General features: G+C 38.9%; 3 protein-coding genes across 4 annotated transcripts in view; 1 reads left to right on the top strand and 2 right to left on the bottom strand.

Moving 5' to 3' along the window:
• glis1b (GLIS family zinc finger 1b) overlaps positions 1 to 7,099 on the top strand; it is a 98,301-nt gene extending 91,202 nt beyond the window's left edge. For both annotated transcript variants that reach the window (XM_084722993.1, XM_084722992.1), the window contains exons 8-10: positions 4,123 to 4,247; positions 5,114 to 5,269; positions 6,346 to 7,099. In XM_084722993.1, the coding sequence (XP_084579119.1) occupies positions 4,123 to 4,247; positions 5,114 to 5,269; positions 6,346 to 6,482 (418 nt within the window). In that variant the 3' untranslated portion in view covers positions 6,483 to 7,099. The remainder of the gene's footprint in view (positions 1 to 4,122; positions 4,248 to 5,113; positions 5,270 to 6,345) is intronic.
• A 1,577-nt stretch (positions 7,100 to 8,676) lies between these two features.
• On the bottom strand, positions 8,677 to 14,570 carry elovl8b (ELOVL fatty acid elongase 8b). The gene is made up of 8 exons (XM_084722994.1): positions 14,157 to 14,570; positions 14,007 to 14,064; positions 12,326 to 12,513; positions 12,069 to 12,149; positions 11,852 to 11,908; positions 11,646 to 11,760; positions 9,760 to 9,887; positions 8,677 to 9,670 (listed from the first exon to the last, which is right to left on the bottom strand). Exons 2-8 carry the CDS (start codon positions 14,062 to 14,064, stop codon positions 9,506 to 9,508), a joined length of 792 nt encoding a protein of 263 aa, XP_084579120.1. The 5' UTR covers positions 14,157 to 14,570; the 3' UTR covers positions 8,677 to 9,505.
• A 1,434-nt stretch (positions 14,571 to 16,004) lies between these two features.
• On the bottom strand, positions 16,005 to 24,894 carry mutyh (mutY DNA glycosylase). Its single transcript, XM_084722990.1, has 15 exons — positions 24,711 to 24,894; positions 23,336 to 23,466; positions 22,165 to 22,204; positions 22,012 to 22,085; positions 21,292 to 21,333; positions 21,127 to 21,198; positions 20,902 to 21,015; positions 20,636 to 20,733; positions 19,241 to 19,385; positions 18,924 to 18,999; positions 18,491 to 18,673; positions 17,874 to 18,019; positions 17,635 to 17,784; positions 16,354 to 16,404; positions 16,005 to 16,251 (listed from the first exon to the last, which is right to left on the bottom strand). Exons 1-15 carry the CDS (start codon positions 24,832 to 24,834, stop codon positions 16,108 to 16,110), a joined length of 1,590 nt encoding a protein of 529 aa, XP_084579116.1. The 5' UTR covers positions 24,835 to 24,894; the 3' UTR covers positions 16,005 to 16,107.
• Positions 24,895 to 25,291: the final 397 nt, after the last annotated feature.

The following is a 25,291-nucleotide window of genomic DNA, read 5'->3' as shown; positions in this document are numbered from 1 at the left end:
TATGGTTAAGCACTTAAATTTGATACCTAGATGAAGATGTTGATGAGCAGAGGGCACTCAGAGTGAAAACCTCCAGTGTAGAGCAATTCTTCAACCAGCTGTCATTGCAAAAGGCATCAGGCTTAACTCCAAGTTGTGTTCATTCGCTAATCTTGCAAAACATGAAACTTGCCTCTTTTTGTTTGTTTTAGAGTTATTAGTAAAAACACAGGAAGTATTTACATCTTTGACATACCAGCAATATGACACTACAAAAATACCCCATTATAAGAAAAGCCCTGTGTTCATACTTTTACTTGAGTATTAAAAATTATTAGCAGCAAAAATGGTTCCTCACCGTGTTAAGTGGAGATAATTTTACTACTTTTTATAATGTTGGGTACTTTCATCTTGAAAGGTACCATATGAAATAATTGTAGCTTAAAACAATTTCTTAACAGAATATGAAGAGACAGTTATGATGTTATAGCAAAGGCATCTGTGGGTTGTGTTTCAGATATTTACTCAAGGTGGCATGCTAACCAGCTAGCCTGGCCCGTCCTGCCTCATAATACCACTATGTATCTTTAAAGGCTACAGGGAGTCACTGTAGTGTCCAGTCTACCCTCAGTCTTTCTCTCCTGGATCCTACTTGCCTTGGGCCTGAAACTTCTTCTTGCAGGCGGTCCCACAGCTTCTGTTATACAGGTGTAAACACCAGTTCTATCCTGTGGCTCCAGAAAACTAGCTGCACAGCTAACTGAGCTAACTAGCTGGTGGCAGCTACAGGTAGCAACAGTTTCTCTGGTGTTATGCTGCCCCCTATTGATTTGAAGTATGAATTCAGCAGGTGGCCAATTCTTACATATTGCACCTTTAAGAATACATCATATAAAGAGTAAAAAGTCTTTCCCTTGGAAATGTAGTGGAATAGATAAACAAAGTTAAATAACAGAGAATCAAGAAAATCAATCAAATCAAGTAAAGTACCTTAAAACTCTACTGCACCGCACTTGAATAAATGCACTTACTTACTTTCCACCACTGGTTGATTGTATAATGGGAATCCCAGATTCAGATGACCACTGAAATAAAATCGTGTTTTAAATTTCATGGGATCCATTCATACGTTTATGAGACCACCAAACAGAAAGAAGACATACAGGAGCAAAAACATGGCCTCTCTAATAGAGGCAATAAAAAGAATACACCACAACATTTTATTTTTTGAAGGCAGAAACACTGGGAATCTGAAACTACATGCCCCACACCTAAACAAAAATAATTCAGCATTGGTAAGAACTTCTTCACAGCTTCATTTACCATCTCTCTTCATCAACCGGTCTCTGCCAAATGCTGTGCACAAAGCCACTGCCAGCTACTGAGTGCTGGGTGGGACGTCCCCCCACACATGGAGTAGGTCATATCGTAGACTCCAGCCAGGCCAGCAGTGAGCAGTCATCTGAGGGCTCTGCTGCCTCCAGCAACACTCTGTCATCACATTCATATAGCGCTTAGTGCAAACCATATGCTTCCACACAGCACAGCAGCACATAGTAACACAGCAGCAGTTTATGTGTTGGCATTCCTGATACGCAGTCATGAGAGGGTAGTAAGTAGCTGTTGAATAAAGCCATTTTTAAAGGCAGGTCTGTTGGCTATCAGTCTGGATTTGGACCAGATTGCTATTCCATTAAGTTAATGTCAAGTGTACAACATTAAGTTGTTAAATCAGCAGCCATTTGGAGTTTCTTATTAACTTTCACATTTAACATTTAAGTGTCTGAATAAATACCAGACTTGGTTCGTACTGCTCCTGGGTAAATTTATGAAAGTGAGCTTATGAAGGCAAAACAAGACTGACATTAAATATCTCTCACTCAGTATAAAGACTGGAAAACACTGGGAAACACCTACCCTGGCTCCGTCTGAAGGTAACAACATAAACCTCTGCAGCTCACCAATTAACACACCATATCTTATTTAATATGCGGCTGTTTGTAATTTTGATTGGATTAAATAAATAACATTCTGATCAAAGCAGTAGTCTCTTTGCTGCCTCATATCACTCTGCTATGCTCCTGTGATCAACCCACAAGTTCGACAACAGGGGGTGGGGGTGCTGTCCTATTGGGCTGTCACACCATATTAATGTATGAGTCTTTTCTTTTCCATTATTTCAGTGATTAGAGAGATTGCTTTCGGTTTTGTTACCACTACAGCAAATATCATGGTTGCACTGCTGTGCCTTGTACGTAAATGCGCATACAACATCTCTCTTACTTAATATGTTGGGAGGTTATTATTGAATATTTGATTAATAACACCAAAAGAAAAAAAAATGCATACCCCAGCTTTCATGAGCTTTAGAGGGGTCAGAGCCAGTCCTGCCATTTCTTTTTTACTGTCTTTGTGCAAAGATAAGTAAAGCAAGAAATCAATTAAGAGTCCTCCTATAGCTATTCCTTTATAGTGATTCAATTCAGACTGTCACATGTTAACAGAACTGTTACTCTGTGCAGACCCAGTGAGATAGCAGTTGTGACTTTTATGTGAAATTGACTCAGCTGCGACCCGAGACGGCGTGTAAACTCCACATTCATGTGACCCGACGCATGACTGAGAGAGTTTTTACTTTTCTGAAAATGTTTCTACAACTTTGATGATTCTGAGGTGGAATTCCCCATAAAATGCATGATGTAAGTCTCCAAATATTTAGAAATCCCTTGATGTGCTCACTTCACAGCAAAGACAAAATTAAAAATAAATAGCAACCACCATGATAATAACAGCATACTTTTCACGTTAGATGATATGATGTTATACAGAAACTTGGTCCTATCCTGCTGACAGCTTCTGCACAAACTCACTGAAACATTTCTGCAGAGCATTCACTTAATTTCTGCACGTTTTGGAGGGTGAACCAGTTCAAGTGTGACACTAAATGGTGGAATTACCATCAACTGGTGTGGTTGTAACTTTTCACCATTTGCTTTGACTTCTTTGATCTCCAGATTGTGGTTTTCGCAGTGCACAGTGTGACTCTGAGAAGCTGAGACCGAAGGAAAAACTGGGCAGCGTGCTTCAAGAGTTTCAGATAATTGTGATCTGAGACTGCTGTATCAGACCTTTTATTTAAAAGATCAATATCCACAATATCCATTGTTCCTCAGGCTAAGACTCCACAGAGTCACAAACATGTCGTCCTAATATTTCTCTTTTCTCAAAAGTCATGAATGTAAACACTATTGGGCTTTCTTCTCTCTGGGCCACAAAGCCTGGGGTTACTGCAGTGGTGGGCAGTGTGTGTGTGTGTGTGTGTGTGTGTGTGTGTGTGTGTGTGTGTGTGTGTGTGTGCGTGCGTGCATGTGTGTGTGTGGATGGAGGGGGGTGGGGGCTTGGTTTCACTTGAATGCACACTCTGGTGTTTGTTGACTTAAGATCATAATATGTGGTAGGAGGACGATTACGTGTGGGGAGCCCAAGTTTCCACACGCCTGGAATGTTTCTTCTTCTGTGTGTTTAGCATCACTAACTGCTCCGCTGGGTTTGTCGGATCATGTGGTTAGCGGGCCGGCATGTAGCTCCGGCTTTGATTGGGATGTCACAATGCATGAAGCATTTTATTGAGAAATTATTGAGACTGTCTAGAAGCGGATGAATAAATAGATTGAGAAGATTATCTGTATATTTCATCAGGGTTGGGAGGGTTACTTTAAAAATGTATTCCGATGCAATTTCTAAGTACTTGTTAAAAAATGTAGCCAGGAACCTAACCCAAGTATCAAATTAAAGTCAGTAAAATGAAATAAAAGAAACACCAGGGACAAAAATAATGAAAAAAAATGGTTAAAAATTAAAAGCTAAGGTTGTAACATTACTCCAAATTAAAAATTAAAAGCCAGATTAAAATGATAAATCTTTAATGCCCCTTTAAAACTACAGACAGAGGCAGTGAGTTCCACAGTTTGGGACATAAAAATAGAAGGTATGTAAAGAAAGTCTGTAATCTGATTTTTTTTTTCTGTAACTGTAATGGGATACAGTTACTCTTTTATGGTATCCTTATTACTGAACTCCATTACATGTAATCCATTACTTCCCAATCCTGTATTTGACCCACCTTGTCTGTGTCTCCTCCAGCGTGTCAGGTCCCCTCCTGTCCCCGGGGATGAAGGGAACAGGGACGCCTCCTCCTCCTCTGGAGAAGCAGCACATCCACCACAAGCCGTACTCCCACTATCACCACCATCAGTCTGCCAACGACGGTAAGACTGACCCAAAGTCATCTGGCTGTAACTTGTTTCAGGAAATCTGCTTTGACTTGAATTTGAAAATGTTCATTGGCGTTTCAATTTAATATCCTGAATTTCATCCTGTTGCAGGTGATTCAGGAACACATAGCCTGAGTATTACTTTTATATAACATCATATGAGAGTATTAACAGTATCAGATCACTCCAGTATACATAAGAACACCCCTGTGTCCTTGTTCAAATGCTTACTGTGGAGACCCACATGAAAGGCCTCAAAGACAGGAAGTTGTCTCTTAGAGCAGCGATACTACCCTGTGGCTCCGTCAGAGCGTTTTTAGGACAGAAAGAGATTAGAGTCGTAGAGACGGAGTGGGGAAAACCACATGCCGGAAGCCTTTTCCCTGCACTGAATTAGCCAACAAAATGCTGGCTCATGTATTCAGCTGTCTCTCAGCACCCTAACATGGCAGGCTCAGCTGTCACTCCCGAGCCTTTTTCCTAATGCTTTAAACACTGTTTTCCCTGTAAAGATCTACACATGGACGTCTCTCTAACCACGCTGTGGTCAGGGAGTTGCGTAAAAGCGCTCCAGGAAAGGCTGCTTTCCCATTATCGTGACTCCTGCGGTCGATCCTGAGTACAAACTGAGACGATGGGGACAAATGTTACATACTATGGGGGCTGGCACAGTTAGCACAAGCACAAATATAGCATTGTCATAATTTGAGATCCACATCAGGTTTCAGCCGGATGGAGCGGACGCTCACTGACCTTGGAAACAATCACCCATAGTCGCTGGTGGCAGTCACTCAAGTCTGGTTCTATTTTTCTCCTCTCTTTCTCCTCCCCACTCCTCTACATCCTCCCTCATTTCCTAGAATACCAAGGCAGCTTTCAGAGCTGCTTCCATTTCGGAGACTCCTACAGGATGGAGCAGACGGTCGGTGGCGTCCACGTCCCAGGAGATTCTCACGCCTACACCTCCCATCAGCACAATGGCTTCCACATGTCGACTAGCAACAATGGCACTGCAGGTGAGGATATTTTTCCTTGAGCCTATAGAGTGCTGCAGGGATGATGGATTTTTGCAGGCCGACCTGGAAGTCAGCATCACTCTGGTTGCCGCCATAAAAAGCCAATGGGATTTTTAACTTGGATTTTTGATTAGTATGGAGAATAAGCACCATGCCAAACAAAGGTTTATGATGTTTGTTCAGCAAGATAATCCTCACAAACACAATTTTTATGTTTTTTCAAGCATAAATGCACTGACCAGAAGTCAATAGATAACGTTAGGCCAGTGGTTTTCAAGGCACATGAGATGGCAAGGCAAAATCTGAAGGCACACCTGGCCTGCAGATAGCCTCAACAAAATGCAGCGCAGTGTTTATTTAAACAGAAATGGTGGTGCATTGAACACCCTATTGTGTGCACAGTGCACTGCCTTTTTAATACAGCAGCTTTTACATACATGTCGCTGCTGATTGGATAACACCTCTGACACACCCACCAAGTGAGAGAAAACGTACCTCTAAGCCTGTTGCACACGATACACACAGTTCTGAGATTGAACTTGCCCCTGAATTTATCTCTGTGTAAAATTGTCTGTATAACACATTATGACTCTTGTAACTGTAAATGTTTTTTTTTTTATAAATGCCAAATAAAATTTGACAAATAACACATAAATTATTTATTAAGAAAATAATTCAATAACTCATTTGAAACTCAACACTCACATTTAAACCAGACAGGTCATAATTACAATTCCATTATGTAATTTAAAATTACATAATGGAACTGGAAAAATAAAAATTAAATTATAACTTTTTATATAGTTGCATACTGAAATAGTAATGTATGGTTGTAACTCGTGGTTGAGAATCTCTTAAGCTTGTGTTAACCACAGAATTTACTTCAGGCTTCTAACCAAAAACCCATTAAAAAAACCACTGACTTCGACATGAGTGCTAATATGTTAACTCATTTTCAGGTTTTAGGACTCCTTCCTGCAGCACTGTATATGACAGAAGTGTTAAAGATCATAGAAGATCGCCTGATTGTTTTTTTAAAAATATTAAACAATCTGCGCTTTATCTTCTCTGTTAAGGCTTCAGCTTGACCCAGGAGCTGCAAGGTGGCGCGGGATGCCAGTTCTCTTCCAGCCCGGAGGAGAGCATCTTCTTCCAGGTGGGAAACTTCGACCGCAGCCTGAGCCACATGTCCTCCGTCTACACAGAGACATAGAGCAACACTGGAGCAGAGGCACACTTCACCACCACACCCACACTACTGCTCTGCAGGCCAACTCCTTCCACAGCCATCTTATCTCACCTGGATCACCTCCTCTCCACTTCCTGCTTTCTTCTTTTTTCAGATATGATATGAGTCACGTGGAACAACACAATAATTTCTAAGCATATTCTGACCTACTTAGCTGCCACCAAATGAAACAGCCATAAAAAAAAGTTTGGAAGTCAGTTTAGCATACCACAATGTGATTAACTACTTACCTGACACTATTTAAACTGTCATGATGCAAATGACACAAGTAGGTAAGAACAGTGGTTCCCAATCCTTTTTAGCTTGTGGCCCCTAAAAAGCATACTATGCAGTATTTTCCTAAAAGAAAAAACAATGCATAGACTCATATAAACATAATCCCTCTAAACCATCACTTATGACCCACTTATTGTGTGCTGTGTTTGCTCTCTGCCTGTACTTTCTTTCTTAGACACACATACACACACAGGCAGAGCAGACTGAGGATCGCTGCAGCTGTATTCACACAAAGGCCGGCGTTGTGCAGAGGTGCAGGCCTGTTTGTTTGTGCTTAAGAACAAAATGGCTGTTAAACAATTAGAATTAAAATTAATGTTTTATTTCTCTGATTCACTGCTTTGTTTTTGCGGACAGCGCTCGCTCTCCTAATTCACCGTCTTTGTCTCTTGGCCTCTCTCTTGCCAGAAAGGAGAGGCTAGTTGTGAATGGTGTATATTCTGCCTTTAAAGGGGGGGCTCCATCTGCACTTTTCTGGTTTTTCAAATGGAAACTCCCTCTCAATCGTTAACAAAAAGCAGTAGTGATGCAATCCTGCTCCCTCAACCAAGGGGGTTTATATGTAGCAGCATCATCATGCAGAAACCTGCGTCAGAAAAACAGCATTTTGATGCTAAACATATGTACTTCATCCAGAATTGATTGTTCAGATTTGAGTTTATAATACAGAAAAAGACTACAAGGTTGTTTCATCGTTCATTTGTTGCATGTCTTCTAGTCGTCTTCACAGCAAAAATATCCAGTGATTCATAAGAAAATAAGATTTGAGAAAATAAATATAATTTGAGATGTTTTCTGTTTAAAAGGGTATTTCTACACATGCAGATCAGTGAAGAGTGATGTACTACTCAGCCTGTAAAAACATTTGTGTAATGCCTTCAGTGGAAGTGAGTCTAAGAAAATAACCACAAAGATGTCATAGTGATGTCACCAAGGTTATCTCGAATTGAATTCAAGCCTTTTTAAAAGAAAATCTGAGTCACCAACTTGGAGGTGGCATGGAATTTGGAACATGTGGACATTTACCAGGCAGGGAGGGTCAAATAAAGAACATTGCTGCATTATGGGAAGTGTAGGATCCAGTATTTTTGATCCTTGATGCATATTGGAAACTAATGCTGTTGCTGTTGTTCCTTTACTCAGGTTTGATCACATTATAATTTGTGTTAATTTGCCAGACAAACAGCCAGAACACATTTGTCCCCTCTCCTCTCTGTACGCTCATGAAGTACATTTCCCGTCCATTGAGAGACTAGTTATAGGACATTATAACACCCGACAGTGGAGGTCGCACCTCTGTGGCTCTCTGAAGCATACATGTTGAAAAGCTAGTGGAGATAAATCCACATTTTTATCCCAAAACTACTACTTCTACTTAAGAATTGCCCAACGCTCAGCAGCTGTCTGTCAGCGAGCAGCGACTCTGTCTCTCTGCTCTGCCCGGTGCTCCCCACACAATGCTGCGCAAATCCTTGCAATACACATGCTTTTTTTGTGCAAATCACTAGAATTTTGTGCACAAATAGACACAAACTGGTGCAGTTCTTGACGTTGCGTGTAAATGCTTTGTGTGAACACATAAAAGCCAAGAAATCTCAACCTCATCGGTTTTCCGAGCTGCATCGATTTTGATCTATATTGATTTATAATCAGACTCTAAGTCCAACTTAAACCAGTTTAATGAAAGTGCAATGCTAAATCACTGGAAGACCCCTTTAAATGTCTTGTGACCCATCACATTTATTTTGTGACTCTGCATGGGGGCCGCGAACCACAGGTTGAGGAACCACTGGGTTAGATAGGCTGTAGGAGAAAAGAGACTACTTCATCTTTCTCTCCTGATTTTTTACTCATTTTAAATGAAGGAATGACAAGAGTCAAATACATTACAAAGAAGTCTCCTTTTTTATTATCAACGTAAAAGAAAGCTGAGGAATAATGATTTTGTAAAACATGTGTCCTTCAGTCATTTAAAGAGCCACACACTTCATTTCTTAGGTTCAAAGGGACATTTACTGGCCAAGAACTCATCATGTACAAAGAATCTGACTTACACTGGTGCTAAGACACTCACAGTACAATCAGTCTGAGCTCACACATGCCATTTTTTCAGTCATAATAAAAACTTCGAACACTACAAAACTGAATGGAAATTAAACGTCCCCGCCCTCCTCTTCATGTTTTTTTCTCTCTAATCTACATCTTTCAATCTATTTTAGACTGAAGTGTAGAAAAGAATATATCATTTTGCTGTGCTTGTTTTAACAGTGGAAAAAAAGTTTGCATTTCTGTATTTTGTTGTTAAGTGTTTTTTTTTGTTGTTGTTGTTGTTCTCTTTGGATTTATCTCTGGCAGAAGGTATGAACTCATTAATTCTGCACTAATGCAGAGAAACCAACCTACTTTATTATAATAATTATTATATGTATAAAATGTACAGTTTGTTTACAGCAATCATTTGAATGTTTGTCATTTCTCAATTTAAGAAATAAATAACTGAATGACCACAATGTCTCTTTTTTATATAAAATATAAAAAGCATTAAGTACTCAAATTGTTCACATTAGTTGTATAAAACTGTAAAATATTCACGTCTGTGTGTTTAACTGAGACTTGATGACGACCACGTGAGAAAAACCTCCAGTCTGTGGGGGTGTAGTTCCCTCTAGTGGACACTGGTGAGTACTGCAGACGCAGGAGACTTCAGCAGCTTATTTCTGCTTCTTCTTGTTGAGGTAGCTCTGATAATAGAAGTTACTGAAGAGGATGATGAGGGTGACGCAGTAACCAAACACCACTGCGTTCATAGAGTCGGGGAAGTCGCACTCTGTGAACAGGTTGTAGCCCGTGTGCAGGAGGAACAGCAGGAACTGCACCTGGGGAAACGGTCAGGAGAAATTCAGACTTCACAAACACGTTGTGCGCACGTTCACAGATCTTTTCGTCAACAGCAGGAGGCACTCACCAGCTGCAGGGATGTCAAGTATTTCTTCCACCAGAGGTACTTCTGCATGTGAGGGCCGACGGCAGCCAGGCCGTAGTAAGAGTACATCACAATGTGAACGAAGGTGTTGACCAGGCCGATGAAGAACGCTGCAGGATGTAACACAAAAATAATCAGAGCAGCAATAAAAAAATGCAGAGAGTTCCTGGTCTACCGCTACCTCGATCTGTTCATTTATTTGTGTTGTGACTTCTGTGTTTTAAAAGGTCAGTTGGGATTCACCAAAATCATACAATAACACAATTAAACTAACAGCTCGAGGCAGTGGTAGACCAACAACTTCAGTATTCTACAAGGCAAAATAACTGATTTCACCTATGAATTATGGCTGTTTGAAGAGAGTGATATTTGGCTTATATAACGACTCTTTCCCATTGGAAAAGGCTGTCTGATGGCAAAGTAGTGGTGATAATTCTATATATTGTTCTTTTTGGCAGCTGAAATCTTTTTGCTGCTGACTCTGCCCACAGCAGTGGGTTGATTGGTTTCCTACACCAGTCCTCCTCCTGCTGCTGTGTCTCCACACTGGGGATGTGTCAGCCGCCATCTACTGCAGGTTACACTATGTGCCTCATATAACGCCACTTCAAAAAATCTGAACTAACCCTTTAAGGTTTAGTTTTAGAGCACTGTAGTCATTCGTAAAACAAAATCTATGCAATGGATCAGAGAGCATTTGACCACTAAGACAGTGGAGAATTTAAATTAATGACTTGAAGGAAAGGCAGAGAAATTACTTTGTTGTTGGAGTGAATGTTTTTCTGATTAGTGCCATAGTTTTGTTCTTTTTGTCTATTTTTACAAACAACATGTATTTTAAGTTGAATTATTTTCTTTGGTCTTTTTTATTTCAATTAGCATGGAAGCTTTTGGATTATTTTTTGACTTAAATATACGATCATATAATCACACAATGAATATACCTCTCACTCTGTCTTGAGCTCCTTGGGACAAAATTTAATTCCTGGCTTTTTCACAAATGTTATAATTTAAAATATTTTTTTTTTCTATAGCTAGTGTTATTTTATGGGTTTGATACGAAAACACAAAAACCAACAATGCATTAATCCGACTTTCTGTGGCACTTAATCCCAAGACCATTCCTCCCTACTGAAGACGCAACATAAAGTTTAATTTTAATGTAATACATTTAAAAGATGGGCACTGTAGTTTTTAGAAACTGTTACTCAAACTGGGGTAGATTGTGCAACTGTTGGGGACTATTTTCTGCTGTAGATTCATGCACATTTGTTGCTGTAATGAAAATTTACAGCAGAAGTCCATGACAATGTGGGACCGATTCACAATAAAGTACAGTGTCGGTGTAGAAACACATCTTCCAGTGCACACATGTGGCTCATTTATGAGTTTTTAATAGTTTTTGGATAACAGTGGAAGTGAAGGGCTCAGAGGAATAAACTATAACACAGACAAACACTTGTTAGTGACACAATTCATTGTTGGTTTTGGTCTTTTCATTGGCTTTGTTCACAATAAGAAGAATATATCATCCATCCGAAGCTCATGCTTTCATCTGTTTGTTTTTTGTTTTTTTTTTTTGCATATATCAGTATCATCCAGGGTCAGGTGGTAATAGATTACTTATAATTGGAATTAAGTAATCAGATTGCAAAAAATAAATAAGTAGAATCCTGTGCGAAAACATATTTGCATTTAAAATGGTTTGAGATGTTACAGAAAACTTTTTTTTTCAATCAAATAGATTACTTATAATTACTAATGACAAAAATTTCCATCTAATTTTATTCAGTAGCTGACCACATTTTAAAGGAATTTGCCCCAACCCTGATAACCCTCACAGTAAATTACTAAAATAGTTGACTTACACTGTCCGCCAGCCACATACTTGACTCCTGCCCACCAGTTGAAGATCATGGTGGCGTGATGGTAAACGTGAAGGAAAGTGATTTGATTGTTCTTCTTCCTCAGGATGAAGAAGAGCTGCTCACAGAGAGGAGAAGCAAAAGGGAAAGTTATACTTTCAACTCTGCGGCTACTGAATTTCACCGCAAATGTTCTAGCAAATACTCACCGTGTCACTGAGCTCTATGATCTTGGAGAAGAAGAACCACCAACAGACTCTGGCCATCTGGAAGAGGAAGGAAACAATGGAGGAAGATTCATTTACTAACTGTCTGGTAGGATTATTATACTCTGACTGATGTTCCAGATGTAACTTGTCCAAACCAAACACAAAGACCAAACACATAAAAGTAAGTGAATGGATTAATTAAGTGAGACTCTGTTACCCTCATTGCCAGCGGGCTGGTGCTGTAATCTACAGGTTGACACAGGAGGCTGTAGTTTGCGAGCCACGCCGACACCAGGAACTGGTAAGAAACATTCATACAATTACTTAATGAAATGATACGCCACCAATATAATGAAACAGAAAGAGGAACAGCAAGAACAAAGCTGGAAATATTCAAACCTGTTAAACTGAATACATCCATATTTGATTTGGCTTCCCTGTTAAAAAGCAGCACACACACACACACACACACACCTCATAGCACATGTAGGCCGACAGCCCGACCATGGCGAAGTTGTAAACAATGAGCATGACTTTGAGGTCAACGGGTTGTCTGTGTTTCATCAGACGGGGGCCGACCCAGACCACACAGAGGTAGACCAGGAAGGTGAGCGCCACCGGGACGGGGGAGTAGACCAGCAGCCACGGGTCCGTCCTCTTGTCTGGAACGTATCAGAGATCTGCGTTAGTGACTTTAACAATCATTTACAAATGAATTAATATATTACAGGACACATCTCTGGCTTGAATTACAAGTTCAAGAGCTGCCTCGATTTCCCCAAACCTTCATCACTGATTAAAGACAACTCTTATTCTAGCCTGCACAGGCAGTTCCAGGTTTTTATAGTTTGGCAAATGTAAACCCAATCCTCATTCAAAAAGCTGTAATATTAACTAGAAGAGGTCACTCAGTGGAGTGCTGATCCCCTCCGGGCAACAGACAGTGAAGCACCTGCTGCAATGCCACCACAACTGTCAGATGCAACCTGCAGAGATTTACAAACTTCCTCTAACATTAATATGACCCTGAGCTGAAACAAGATTCAGACTAAAGCAGATGTTGTTTACATCCACGTCTGTCCAAACTCATATAATGTATGTAGAGAAGACTTTGAAGGAATTTCATAAAGGTATTAAGTGTATTTTTTGGCAAAATGGAGGTTATAACTACACGTGTGATTCCACTGAATAATTTCTAGTGAGAAACATACTGTCTTCACTTTGAGACTATTTTTACAGAGGAGGACAGAGGACTGATAGACAGCTGGACATTATGTCACAGTGAAGTTGACCTTTGACCTCTTGGATGACCTCAGCTCATCATTTTATCCTATTAGATCTGTGTGTGTGTAATTTTGCCATAATTTGCATCTGAAATATTGAGTTATGGCTAAAAAATGTATTTAGTCAGATCACTGCGACCTCAACCAAAATTTAGTCGGTTCATCCTTCAGTCCATGTGACGCCAAGTGCAAATTCCCTTCAAGCGTTCCTGAGATATCACCTTCACGAGTATGGGATGAATCAAAAACATAATGCCTGTGGCCATGGCTGGTGAAAGCATGAAGGAATTTTAAAAAAAATGAAATAAATTGTCATTTATTTTGATAATCAATTAACCAATGGATCATTTTTTAAGAAAAAATATCCAACTTTTCTGATGTGAAATGTTAGTATTTCCTGGTTTCTTTACTCATCTTTGACAACAAACTGAATATCCTTGGGTTGTGAACCAAACGGGACATTTGAGGATGTCATCCTGGGCTTTGGGAAACACTGATCATCTTTTACCATTTTGTGACATTTTATGGACCAAACAACTAATTAATTCAGTCAGAAAATAATTGACAGATTAACCGATGATGAAAATATTAGAGTGGAATCCTCATCCTGTTCCTCTTCTCCTCATATTATGTCTACCATTGTAACCAGATAATATCATTTTAAAAAGTATGGTGGCAGAGCATGTGACAAGCCACAAAGCACTGATTGTACAGACAAGCTGAGGGACACATCTGCAGCTTTCTACTCCTACACACTGAACAGGCTTGTCTTAGAGACTGGGAATGTCGTCTAGCCCTACAACTGCAACAACAGCGCAAAACTAAAGCAAAACATTGACTGTATATGTGTTGAAAAATAATGAACACCATACCTCCATTGTCCACTATCCTCTGGTGCACAGACAGGACAGTTTTCCAGGCAGAATCCATCTGCAAACATGAGGAAAGTTGAAGAAAAAAACACTCAAATCTGCAGCATTAAAACAGTTAAAAAACTCTACTACTTACTTACTACTACTTACTGATGCACACTCTGTACACGGTATTTCACCAGCAAACCCTCACACCGGAGAACCTTTGGACACCAGTGATTATCAGCAAAGTTCAACTTGCAGCACGCCCTTATGTCAGATAAATGAATGGGGGACAGACGGGAGCGACCGCAAACACAAACAGCAGCACGGTTGATCCTCAGTAAACTAAACTAACCTCTGCACACATCTGCAATATACTACAGTTAACTTCCATCTGAGTAACTCAGAGTGGCGGTCGAGAAAATATTCAGATTTGAATCACTTCCTGTTCGACTTGGGTTTTGGTCTGGAGCAGTTTTTTCTTTTTCCTTTTTGTGGGGTCGATCAGCTGGTTGTTTCATCTTCGACACAGCAGAGGGCGCTGTTTCCTCACACAATCTGACCGACTTTCACTATTTTGATTTTAATTTTAATTTGTTGTTATGTTACGTATAATTCCATGCGTTGTATTATGCAGTATGTATTTTTTTTTTTTTTTATAAAATAAAAGCACATTATTGTCTATCAAATGACATACATACATACATAGATGAATGAATGAATGAATGTTTTAAAATTCTTGAGGAAACTTTTGTACAGTGCAGTAGCAGTGCTGTACTGTTTCTATCAGTTTTTTTGTGCTCCATTAAACTTAACTGCTCTCTTAGTGCTGAAAATGGTCCTCAGTAGGGACGCACGATAAATGATCGGCTAATAATGGGAAATTTAAATTATGTATTACTCCAACAATGATTTGTAGCTAATAAACATCAGCTATAAAAATTCTGATTTGACAGATTAGGGAAATGCATCTAATCTGAAAGATCTGGCAACATGCTCTATAAAACTAAAATGTGTTTGTGAAGTTTTCCTGTACTTAACTAGGAAAATATAAGAATATTTGAAGAGTCAGGATTGTTCTTTGTTTTTGTTGTAACAGTGATTTCCATTTGATTTGTTTTGATCAGAGCTCAGGAATATTAAATATTTTCTTACCCTCGGGAGTGCATGAACTAAAGATTATGTAAAGGTAATAAATAGCAGGTAGTCACTGATCATTGCTAACAACTGAAAAAAAAAAAAATCCACTTACCCCCAGTGTAGAAAACCTTCACTGATAACTGGACTTTAATCCAGACCTGAGATCCATGTCGCTGTCTGTCTTACAGCTGGGACATACTGTAGCACCAGGCAGTCAAACTGATTTTCTTCTCCTGCTTCAAGCATTCACATACCTAACAGCAGTCATCTGTCTCATCCTACACATTAAATGAAATTAAATAAAGCTACAATTTATTATCTTAAATGGATCTTTTTTCCTTGTTATAACCTCTGAAAGCTTCAATCTTCTACAAAATAAAGTCACAATGTTGAAGTAACATGAAAGACAGTCATTATAATATTAAAGTATATTTTTATTTAATGTAAAATAGCAGATTTATTTGATTTCTGCATGACAAAAATATACATAACATCAGCAGTTCACATGTGCCATTTAGCTGGCAACCTGATGTTTATCTTGTGTCTGGGTTTTATTATCCAAACTTATTGTGGTAATAAACATGGCTGTTATCTTACAAACTGCTTGTAAAACATGTTATAACCTGACAGCAAATTGCTTAAAATCCTGCAATAAATTTTAGGATGTCATCAATGTAACTTCATAGCAAGATAAGTCATAATATCATGATAAAAACATCTAAGATGAGGTCATTATAGATCAAATTAAACTGGTGATTCAAGTCTCAGCAGGAATATTACAGGTACAATAAACTTACTGTATGGCCTTTAAAAGCTGTTAAAGGCCTTAAAGCAGTTTAAAAAGTAATCGCTAAAATAATTTTTTCGTCACTTTGGTCTAATTCTGTTAATAGAGAAATATGGTGTGGCCGTGATGCTTTGACAATAAGGTACATATGCATAAAAAATCCCCATGTCGGACTGTGACACAATCCCGTCATCAACATTCCTGTTTAACTGTCTTGAAGAAGGAGCTGAGGGAGAGCTGTCTGCTGCCGCTGTTCGCTGCACTCAGTTTGGGTTTCTTAGAGTTCTGTGGTTTCTTGTCGCTCTTTGTGCCAGCGTACTTTTGCCTTTTTACATCCTAAGTGAGACAAATGATGAAGGGGGAATCGATGAGTGAAGAATTATAGAATAAGTTGGGTTTTTTTGTAAAATATATATGTAAATAAACAGAGGTACTTACCTTTGTGGTTTGCTCTTTCTGAGTGTCCACAGAGTCACAAAGCTTCACAATCTGCAGGAGAATTCACATGTTGATTGTGTTTATTGTTCACACAGAAAACACAAGAACAGAGACCACCACCCCCTCATATGCTCTGAAACTCAACCACCACAGTAACTAGAAGACATTTTTCATTTACCTTTGAATCCACTGTGTTATATGTTGGGATGTAAAGTGAGATGTATACTCTGTGGGGATAATTTGTATATCTTAATATATTATTCTTAACTGCAAGGAAAATTATTAACTATTTATTTGTGGCAAAATCAGCCCCCTACAGTGGAACGGACTAAAATGACTGAACAATCGCAAATGAAAAAGGATATTTTTGTGCAGAGATGGACACCTGTAACTCCGTACCTGACTGAATAGAAGAATACTTTCAAGACAATATATATCCCCTCCTCATTTTTCTTTTTTGTCAAGGAAAGTCCAAGGCTGTATGTGATCAATGTATTATCAGGACACAAAATAAAATTTGTATTTGTAAAATTTGAGGTCTCACTCTGATGCTGATGCTATGAGAATATAATAAATAAAATAATATTAGCCCAAAATTAATCAAGCTCCTGAAAACTGCACGCACAAAGTACAAATGTGAACCATTAAGATACCATCCTTCACATCTGAAATTGAAAGCTGTTTTGACTGCTTAAAAACATCAATCAGACAGCTGCAGCAAATTCAAAATGCTGCTGTGCACGTCCAAGACCAAAAAAGCCACATCACCCCAGTTCTCAGGTCTTTGCACTCGCTTCCTGTCAGCCAAAGAACTGCTTTTAAAATAGCACTGTTGCAGTAGCACTGAATGGTTTCGGGCCAAAACACACTTCTGATCTGGGCTACATTATAAACCATCCAGACTTCTCAGGTTGTCTGAGACAGGTCTACTTTCTGTCCTCAAAGTTAAAATTAAATGTGCAGAGGCAGCATTTAGTTTTTGTGCACCACATATCTGGAACAAACCCCGAGAAAACTGCAAGTCTGCTGCAACTCTCAGTTATTTCAAATCAAAGAAGACTATAGAAGAAATGAAGAAAACAGAATGATAATAAAAGAAAACTTGAACTTAAAATCGCTAAAAAATCCTGTAATGTGACACAGGGAAATGTCTCTATACACCAAACTGCTGTTGCAAAAGCTTCCTGTGACTGAAAATGAAGTCAGGTCCTGGTACTGCAGGTACTGCTGACCCCAGTTACACACACGCACGCACGCACACAGTGTAAACAAAATAAGAACCTTTTTCACTCCTGTGGACACAGCAGCGTCCTGCAGAGCAGATCTGGTGAGCCACTGAGCATTTTCACTCTCCGTTTGAGCGTCTCCGTCTGTCAAACGCACAACATGAACCACGTACGTCTGGTGGATGTGGGAGAAGATGTGAACCACCTGCAAACGGCCGATACACGATGCATTAGAAGATGTTTAGAAAGAGTCTGTGTGTCTGTAAAAGTGTGTATGATAGACACGATGCTCACCTCTCCGACATACTGGAGAATGCTGTCGGTCAGGTCGGTTCCCAGCGCCCTGCTGATGTCAGCACACAACGCCTGCTTCTGTTTCTTCTCCGAGTTCTTCTCCTCCTGCAGGAGACTTGGAAACTCCCACAGGCCTGCCAGCAAACCTGTCAATACATTTTAAAAATTTCCTATACACAGTAAGAATAAAATTAAATGCAGTTTTCAGTTTAGATTTAAAACACGATGGTGTTCAGCATGCCAGAGAGATACTGGAGGGTCAGACCATGCAGGGCGAGCATTAAAATTTTAAAATCAATTCTAAAATTTACTGGATGGCAGTCTAATGACCTCTGCATTGTGATGCTTTTTTAAATATACCTGGAAGTAGCAAGTTAAAGAACTCTAGCCAACTGGAAATAGAGACATGAACAAGTTTTTCAGTGTTGCCCTGTGATAAAAAGTTCTTTAAAGTTTGCTCACCCTACCGTAAAACTACATACGATGACAAGTGGAAATAAAGTTAAAGCTGCGGGATGATTAATAAGTCTATCAGACTCATAGATTATGTATGCTTATGCAGCAATTAGTTTTGCCACCACCGCATGCAGATCCTCCGCCAGCACGCTCCACTGCACCTTTGTTTGGTCTCTGTGTGAGCAGGTACTCGTCCTCTCCGTCCTGTCCTGCTCTGATCACCACACAGGTCAGAGTTCGCTCCACTCGAGGGGGCTTCTTCGCCGGCTTTCTGGGGAAGTTTTGAACCCCCGACTCATCGTCCCAGGGCTCAGAGGGACACAGCGAACATGTCTTGCTGCTTGCTGAAGGACAGGAGAAATTATTTTAATGTAATATCATGACAACAGACATGAAGGTGTGAGAAAAGGACCCAGTAGCTTGGTCGGTCTGGTCCTCTGAAGCAGCCGCCAGTTCGACTACTGCCTGTGGTCCATTTGCTGACTGTCATCCCCTTTCTCTCTACCCCATTTCCTGTCAGCTGTCCCTATCAAATAAAGGCAAAATACCCTAAAAATAATCTTAAAAAAAAAGAAAAGGACTCAGAACACTTACAACATTCTTCTATATCAGGCAGCGCTGACGCCTTCCCCAAAAGCTTCCTGGAGTTCTTCTCTTGTTTGACATTAACCTGCACACACACACACACACACACACACACACACACACACACACACACACACACACACACACACACACACACACACACACACACACACACACGCACACACACACACACACACCATGTCCAGTTTGATCCCAGGCATTAATAATCTGTGTTAGCACTGGATTCTTCTGTGTGTACAATACAAAAGCATGAACCATAACCATCACTTACTATTACTGGTTTTACCTCTCAGGATGGTTTTTACCTTGCGGTAGGAGTGACAGTGAGCCTGTATGGGACACTGGCTGCACAGCGCTCCTTTAGGGGTGCAGACTCGTGCTCCCAGCTCCATCATAGCCTGGTTGAAGTCACCGGGTCTCTCAGGGTCCACCAGTGTATTGGCTAGACTCCTGAAAAAAGAGAAAACATGTATCTTAAGGCTATATATGGAGGAATCTTACTTTAATATACCAAAAATGTGTGTATTTGTGTTCTTTTAATGATGAATGCCAGTGTCTTCTTAAGTGACAGTTGTTTCCAAAGCCCATATAAGGGGAATGATACAACTATTTTTGCAATTTAAACCCTGTGATATTATACAACTGTGCGAAAGAGGAAAACACAATCACCAATTATTCTGTACATGTCAGCATTCAAATGTGCATCAGTGTGCTCTTGAGTGTTTGCAGATTTTGTTCTCAACTAAGACCAAAACCCACATAAGAAAACATTGGTGAATGCCAAAATCTTTGTGAAAACTGCATAAGTGGAGTTTAAGTTTTCTTTTTAAGACTGTTTGGTACTTGAGGCCCACTGACATGCTGACACAAAAAAGTGAAAGTGAGAGTGGACTACAGCATTTGGAGAAAAATCCAGCAATTAGTTTGACAAGCTAAGAGAGAGCTGGTAAATTGTCTCGATTAAAATTTTGGATTTGTCCCATGTCCAATCTTCTGTTTTATATTCTTCAGGAAAAATTCTTCAGTTTTTTAAACAGGGTTTTCTTTGAAATCTAAATATCTTCAAACAAATAAATGTTCCTTCAAAAACCAGCCGAAAAGCACAATGTGCAAATCAGTGCATCAAAATAAGACGGTGCATCTCTTACATGCAAAATGTTAATACAATTGTACCAAAACTATTTCCCACGATTAAATCAACATTGCACTGCTTTCACATTCATGCTGTGCTACATTCATAAAATGATGAACTGTACAGAATCGCTGTTGTGAAGGTCTGATTTGAAGCTGGAAAAGACTCAGTGATACTATTATTCTTCTTGGTCTCCACGCATTCATCATACGAGAATTTGTTGTGTTTTTTCAGGTGGTTGAACAGATCAGTTGTGTTGCTTTGCTTTATGTCTCAAACTTTGCACAGCCTGCTGTGACAGGGTGGCTGGCTATTAGCTTAGGAAGTGCTTGATTTGATATGCAGCTGAGTTTTGTATGAGCAAAGCATGAATTTTTAGCTTCAATATCACAGTCAATCATGTTCATTTACGTGTGGAAAGCCAAAATCATGATCAAGATTAAGATTTGATTAACTGTGCAGCAACAAAAACGTCACAGATACTACATTCATAGATACTAAGGTGGGTACTGGTATCAAAGACAATATTCAGGTTCCTTGAGGAGATCAGTTTGAATTTTAGTCTCACCAAAGTGCCTCTGTTACTGCAGGACTCGTGCAGTCAGCTCCAATGGCCCTCAGACGGCACAACACCCGAATCAGATTGCCGTCCACTGCTCCAGTAACCTAGGTAACAGTGGTAACAACAGAGATTTTCATCATCTGTGATGTACAAGGCAGCGCAGCTATCAAGTGCAGTCTTAGAATTTGCTCTGGCCCAAAGAAACACATACAGTTGTGGTACAGATGTGCATGTCTCCATGTGTGTGTGTGTGTGTGTGTGTGATGACCAACCTGTCCCAGTGCAATAGAGCCAATAGCTGCAGCAGTGTAGCGTCCCACTCCAGGCAGTTGTTTCAGCAGGCTGTCAACCGTACGAGGCATCTGTCCCTTCAGCTCTGACACCACCTGCAACATACCAGTAATTAAGTCTATTACCATGTAATAACATAATAACAAACCAGGTTATTACATGCAATTTTAAGATGCAGATGTATACGACAGAGACACAACACAAACTTTCTGAGCCCCTTCATGCAGCCTTTTTCCTCGGGAATAGTAGCCAAGGCCCGCCCACATCTGGTTCACTTCCTGCACATGAATGAAATCAGTACATTTTATTTAAAATCAACACTATTTTAAAAACACCATCGTCTTCAGTGACTGCATTTTAGTAATGATCACCTCTAGTGTAGCAGCTGCAAGATCCTGCACTGTGGGCCAACGCTGGAAACCAGGGAAAAAGAGTTTCAATAACACATAATACATGCAATGCATAGTGCTGTCACAATCATGGACTTTAGTTGATGATTAACTGTCACACAAATAATTGCAATTGTCTTTTTCTGTCCATTTTATGGCAAAATTAGAGTATAAGCCCAAACATTTCTGTTTCACTGTTCCTTTTAGACTTTGTAGACAAAAACTGCACAGGGCAGATATGACATAAATAATAACTTAAAAACACAAGGCCTGTTTCTCAAATATACCATGAAAATTAACAATGACAGGTACCAATAATCAAAATAAACAATGTACTATGGCCAAAACATGCTATATTCTGGTCATCCGCAAATTTCGAACAAATTTAAAGAAAATCGATACAAGAAAATTGAAAGTATTGTGCATTTCTATCCACTACAGTTAGCAACTACTAGAAATGAAGCACCTTGAGATAAACATTTGGTTAGATAAACAGATAAAAGAGCACCAGTCAAACCTCGAACTGTGGAAAATGATGTGGAAATATCACATTTCTGTTAGTATCATCAAAACGATTTTGACAATTACGCAAAATGATTGTGGCCATCTCAAATAATCAAGATTAGGCAATAATGTAATAACAGTGGCAGGCCTCGCAATACATCCAGTATCTCATAAGGACAATAATGCAAAGACGCCTACCTTCATCCATTTGTTGTAGTAATCTATAACTGTGGCAACTTGTGTCTGTTGCAGCATGATTTCTGAAACCCACACTAACAAAAGAGAGAAACCTGTTAACAGTGTGAGCAGCAGTTAAAGTTGACCAAATTTTTTTTCTTCTTCTTTACTTACCTGCATATGTCCTAATGTTGAGGTCTGACTCCGTCACAGCCTATGAAAGAAATACAATTAGTTATACAAGTCATAGTTAAAAGGGTCTAGACATAAACATTAATACAGATTTCGCCGCATTGAGACGTCTTATAATCCCAACCTGAATGATACAGATGCATTTTATTATTGTGTAAACAAAACGTGATATATCACAGTCATTTCTGCTGAATTACAGATTACTATACCTTTTAAAAAGGCCACAGCATAACAGGGAATAATTTAATAAAACATCACTTGGTGTCATTTAACTGAATGTCAAATACTGTCAGATATCAACATTACAGGGTTCATACAGCTTTTTAAGAGTAAAATTCAAGCACTTTCAAGGTGCCTAAACCAAAAGTTTCCAGACTCTCAAACCCCTTCATCATCACATCTGAATTTTTACAATACAGTTACAAATGAATATAGAATTGTTTATGTAACAAAAGGTTATTGTGAAAAATAAACTTTACAGAATTCTTTCATATTCACAACAATATAAACTGTCATTTTGGTTATTTTACCAGCTGTTGAGATGAACTGTGATTCTATGTTTTGATCTTTATTATTTAACTCTCGCTAATTTTGTTATCTGGAGCCAAATAAATATGACGACAAGAAGAGTATCATTTCAAATATTTTTGGTTTAAGTGGGTGATTGTAGGGATGAAACCAGATTTTGTAGAAAATCGGGCATTTTTCAATGTGCAAATTTGAATTCAAGCATGTTCCTAACCTTTAAAACATAACTGTTAAACTTACATTTTCAAAACTTTCAAAACCTTGTAGAAACATTGTTATTAAGAAATTAATAGATGATATTTGGACAGTTTTGCACAGTACCTTTGTAATCAACTGACAGTGCAATCTTGTTTTTGCTGTTTTTCTATTTTTTCAGTCTATCTACGCTTGTAACAACATAAGTGATTAAAAATACTGAAACCACCAAATTAGGTGTGAGAGAAATTATAGTGAGAAAAAATTGATTTCACATACGCTCAACGTCCACGTCTCACCCGAACTTCATACAACAGCTACTGTGCTTTCACAGTGATATTTGATTAAAATTTGTCTTTAACAACCAAATATGCGTCTAAAAAAGACAAAATTTCTGGTCAAAACCAATGAAATAAATGTTTCTCTGTACCAGAGTCCTCCATGGCAGCTCCCTCTTCTCCTTGTCGTACCAGCTGAGGAGCTGAGACCGCAGCAGCACGACATCAGAGGCGTCATGGAAAGTGTGGTATGTGGATGGTGAGGGAACATTCGTGGTTTCTTCTAAAAGACCAAAAACATAATTCTCATTGATACTAAACAAACAGGCAAATTCCACTGATGTTACAAATACACTTGAACTGATCAAATATATGCAGGAGGAGGTGATACCAGTGAGGTAACGAGATACAGGTGGTGATTTCCTGCTTCATAACTGCTTTATAAAGGCCAGGCTCCATCTGAAACAAGTTGTTTCTGTACTAAGAGTTTATTCTCTGTAACACTGTGAAATTAAACACATGAGCCACTTTCATAAAATGCAGAAATTATTAGTATTTTTTTCATACCACTTTCTACTTCTGCTGCATCACATTTCATTTCAAATATCACTTCACTACATTTATCTGGCAGCTGTAGTTCAAATAAAATATACAAGCTTATAAAATATGTATTTTTGTATGAATTAAACTACAAAAAAGTTTATACAAGTAAGCTGAAACAATTAGCTGATTAATCAATTAGCCGACTGACAGAAAATTAATTGGCAACAGCAGCTATTTTCATATTAAGTCACTTTCCATGTAAAGACATTCCAGGTAGAGCTGCAACTAACGATTATTTTCATATTAGATTAATCACTCAATTATTTTCTCGAGTAATCGATTAATAGTTGTTTTAAAAAGGCCAGAAAATTGTGAAAAAAGTCAATCAGTGTCTCCCAAAGTCTAAGATGACGTCCTCCAATGTCTTGTTTTATTCCCAACCCAAAGATATTCAGTTTACTGTCACAAAGGAGCAAATAAAAGAGAAAATATTCGCAATTAAGAAGCTGGAATCACAGAGTTCTGACTTTTTCCATAAAAAAAAAAACTACTCAAACTGAGAAAATCGATTATTAAAATAGTTGGCAATTAATTTAATAATCACTTAACTATCACAGCTCTAATCCAAGTGTTAAAATGTGAAACTACAACAATAGTAAAAGCTGCTTTTACATGAATGCATAGCAATTCAGTGATAAATAAATAATAGTACAATACAGGTCTTATTTGTCTGCAACGAGTAGTTTTACTTGTAATACTTCTCGTACATTTCCTTTCACTCAAGCAACATTTTGCAGGACTTCTACTTGTAACAGAGTAGTTTTACAGTGTCGTATTAGTATTTTTTACTTAAATAAAGGATCTGAATACTTCTACCACATGAATCTCGGATGTTTGCAGACAAACAAACATCGTGCTGGTTCATGTTCACCGTCATATTAATGTGTATAAAGAGTCTGTCTTTTCATTAAATAATGTGTCTACCTTCTTCTTTCACAGCGGTCTTTGACCTCCTCCTCTTTGCTTTTGTTGTTTCCATCATCTCCACTCCGCTCCTCTTGCTTTTGCGCATTGTTGATCGTAACCTGCTCATAAACACAAACCACATGCAGTGAAATATTTCATTCCTCCGCTCGCAGCACGGTCGCTCTGTTTACTTCACACATCCCGCCACATTCGGGACGGGAAGCCGGTGCTCTTCCAATCAACTGCAAGGAAACAGAAGACGTACTACAACGTCATCTCCGGTGGGAGGGATTTAATCGTCATTACGTAAAGGCGACCTGTACAGTTATGCAACTCTGATTTAATGTTGATTATTGTTGACTGTTGGATCAAGCATTTATTTCATTAGTACAAGTAGTGTGGGACATATTCAGGTTATTAACTTAAATAAAAAACACTACGCAATAAAAACACGAATACAAGTAAAAGTAAAAGTCCTGCATTGAACATTTTATTTAGGCATGTATGCAAGTATAATCAGGAAAATGTACTATAAATCCAAATATTCAATACAGGAAAAAAATGTCCTGTCATCGTTGTATATCATTATGCTACCCATA

Source organism: Lutjanus erythropterus, chromosome 7 (genome assembly GCF_056507025.1).
Source record: "Lutjanus erythropterus isolate fLutEry1 chromosome 7, fLutEry1.hap2, whole genome shotgun sequence".
Classification (NCBI taxonomy): Eukaryota; Metazoa; Chordata; class Actinopteri; order Lutjaniformes; family Lutjanidae; genus Lutjanus; species Lutjanus erythropterus.
The sequence above is the reverse complement of the archived record's forward strand: the minus strand, read 5'-3'. Positions and strand labels throughout refer to the sequence as shown.

What these genes read in the sequence shown, in the direction of transcription:
- elovl8b (XM_084722994.1), bottom strand. Translation starts at nt 14,064, where the DNA reads ATGGATTCTGCCTGGAAAACTGTCCTGTCTGTGCACCAGAGGATAGTG. An exon ending in CCAGCCCGCTGGCAATGAGG is followed by an intron (nt 11,909 to 12,068) that starts GTAACAGAGTCT and finishes TTCCTCTTCCAG; the next exon opens with ATGGCCAGAGTCTGTTGGTG. An exon ending in TCATAGAGCTCAGTGACACG is followed by an intron (nt 11,761 to 11,851) that starts GTGAGTATTTGC and finishes CTCTGTGAGCAG; the next exon opens with CTCTTCTTCATCCTGAGGAA.
- mutyh (XM_084722990.1), bottom strand. Translation starts at nt 24,834, where the DNA reads ATGTGGTTTGTGTTTATGAGCAGGTTACGATCAACAATGCGCAAAAGC. An exon ending in ACTACAACAAATGGATGAAG is followed by an intron (nt 21,334 to 22,011) that starts GTAGGCGTCTTT and finishes CCTGGTTTCCAG; the next exon opens with CGTTGGCCCACAGTGCAGGA. An exon ending in ACTGTCACTCCTACCGCAAG is followed by an intron (nt 19,000 to 19,240) that starts GTAAAAACCATC and finishes GTGTGTGTGCAG; the next exon opens with GTTAATGTCAAACAAGAGAA.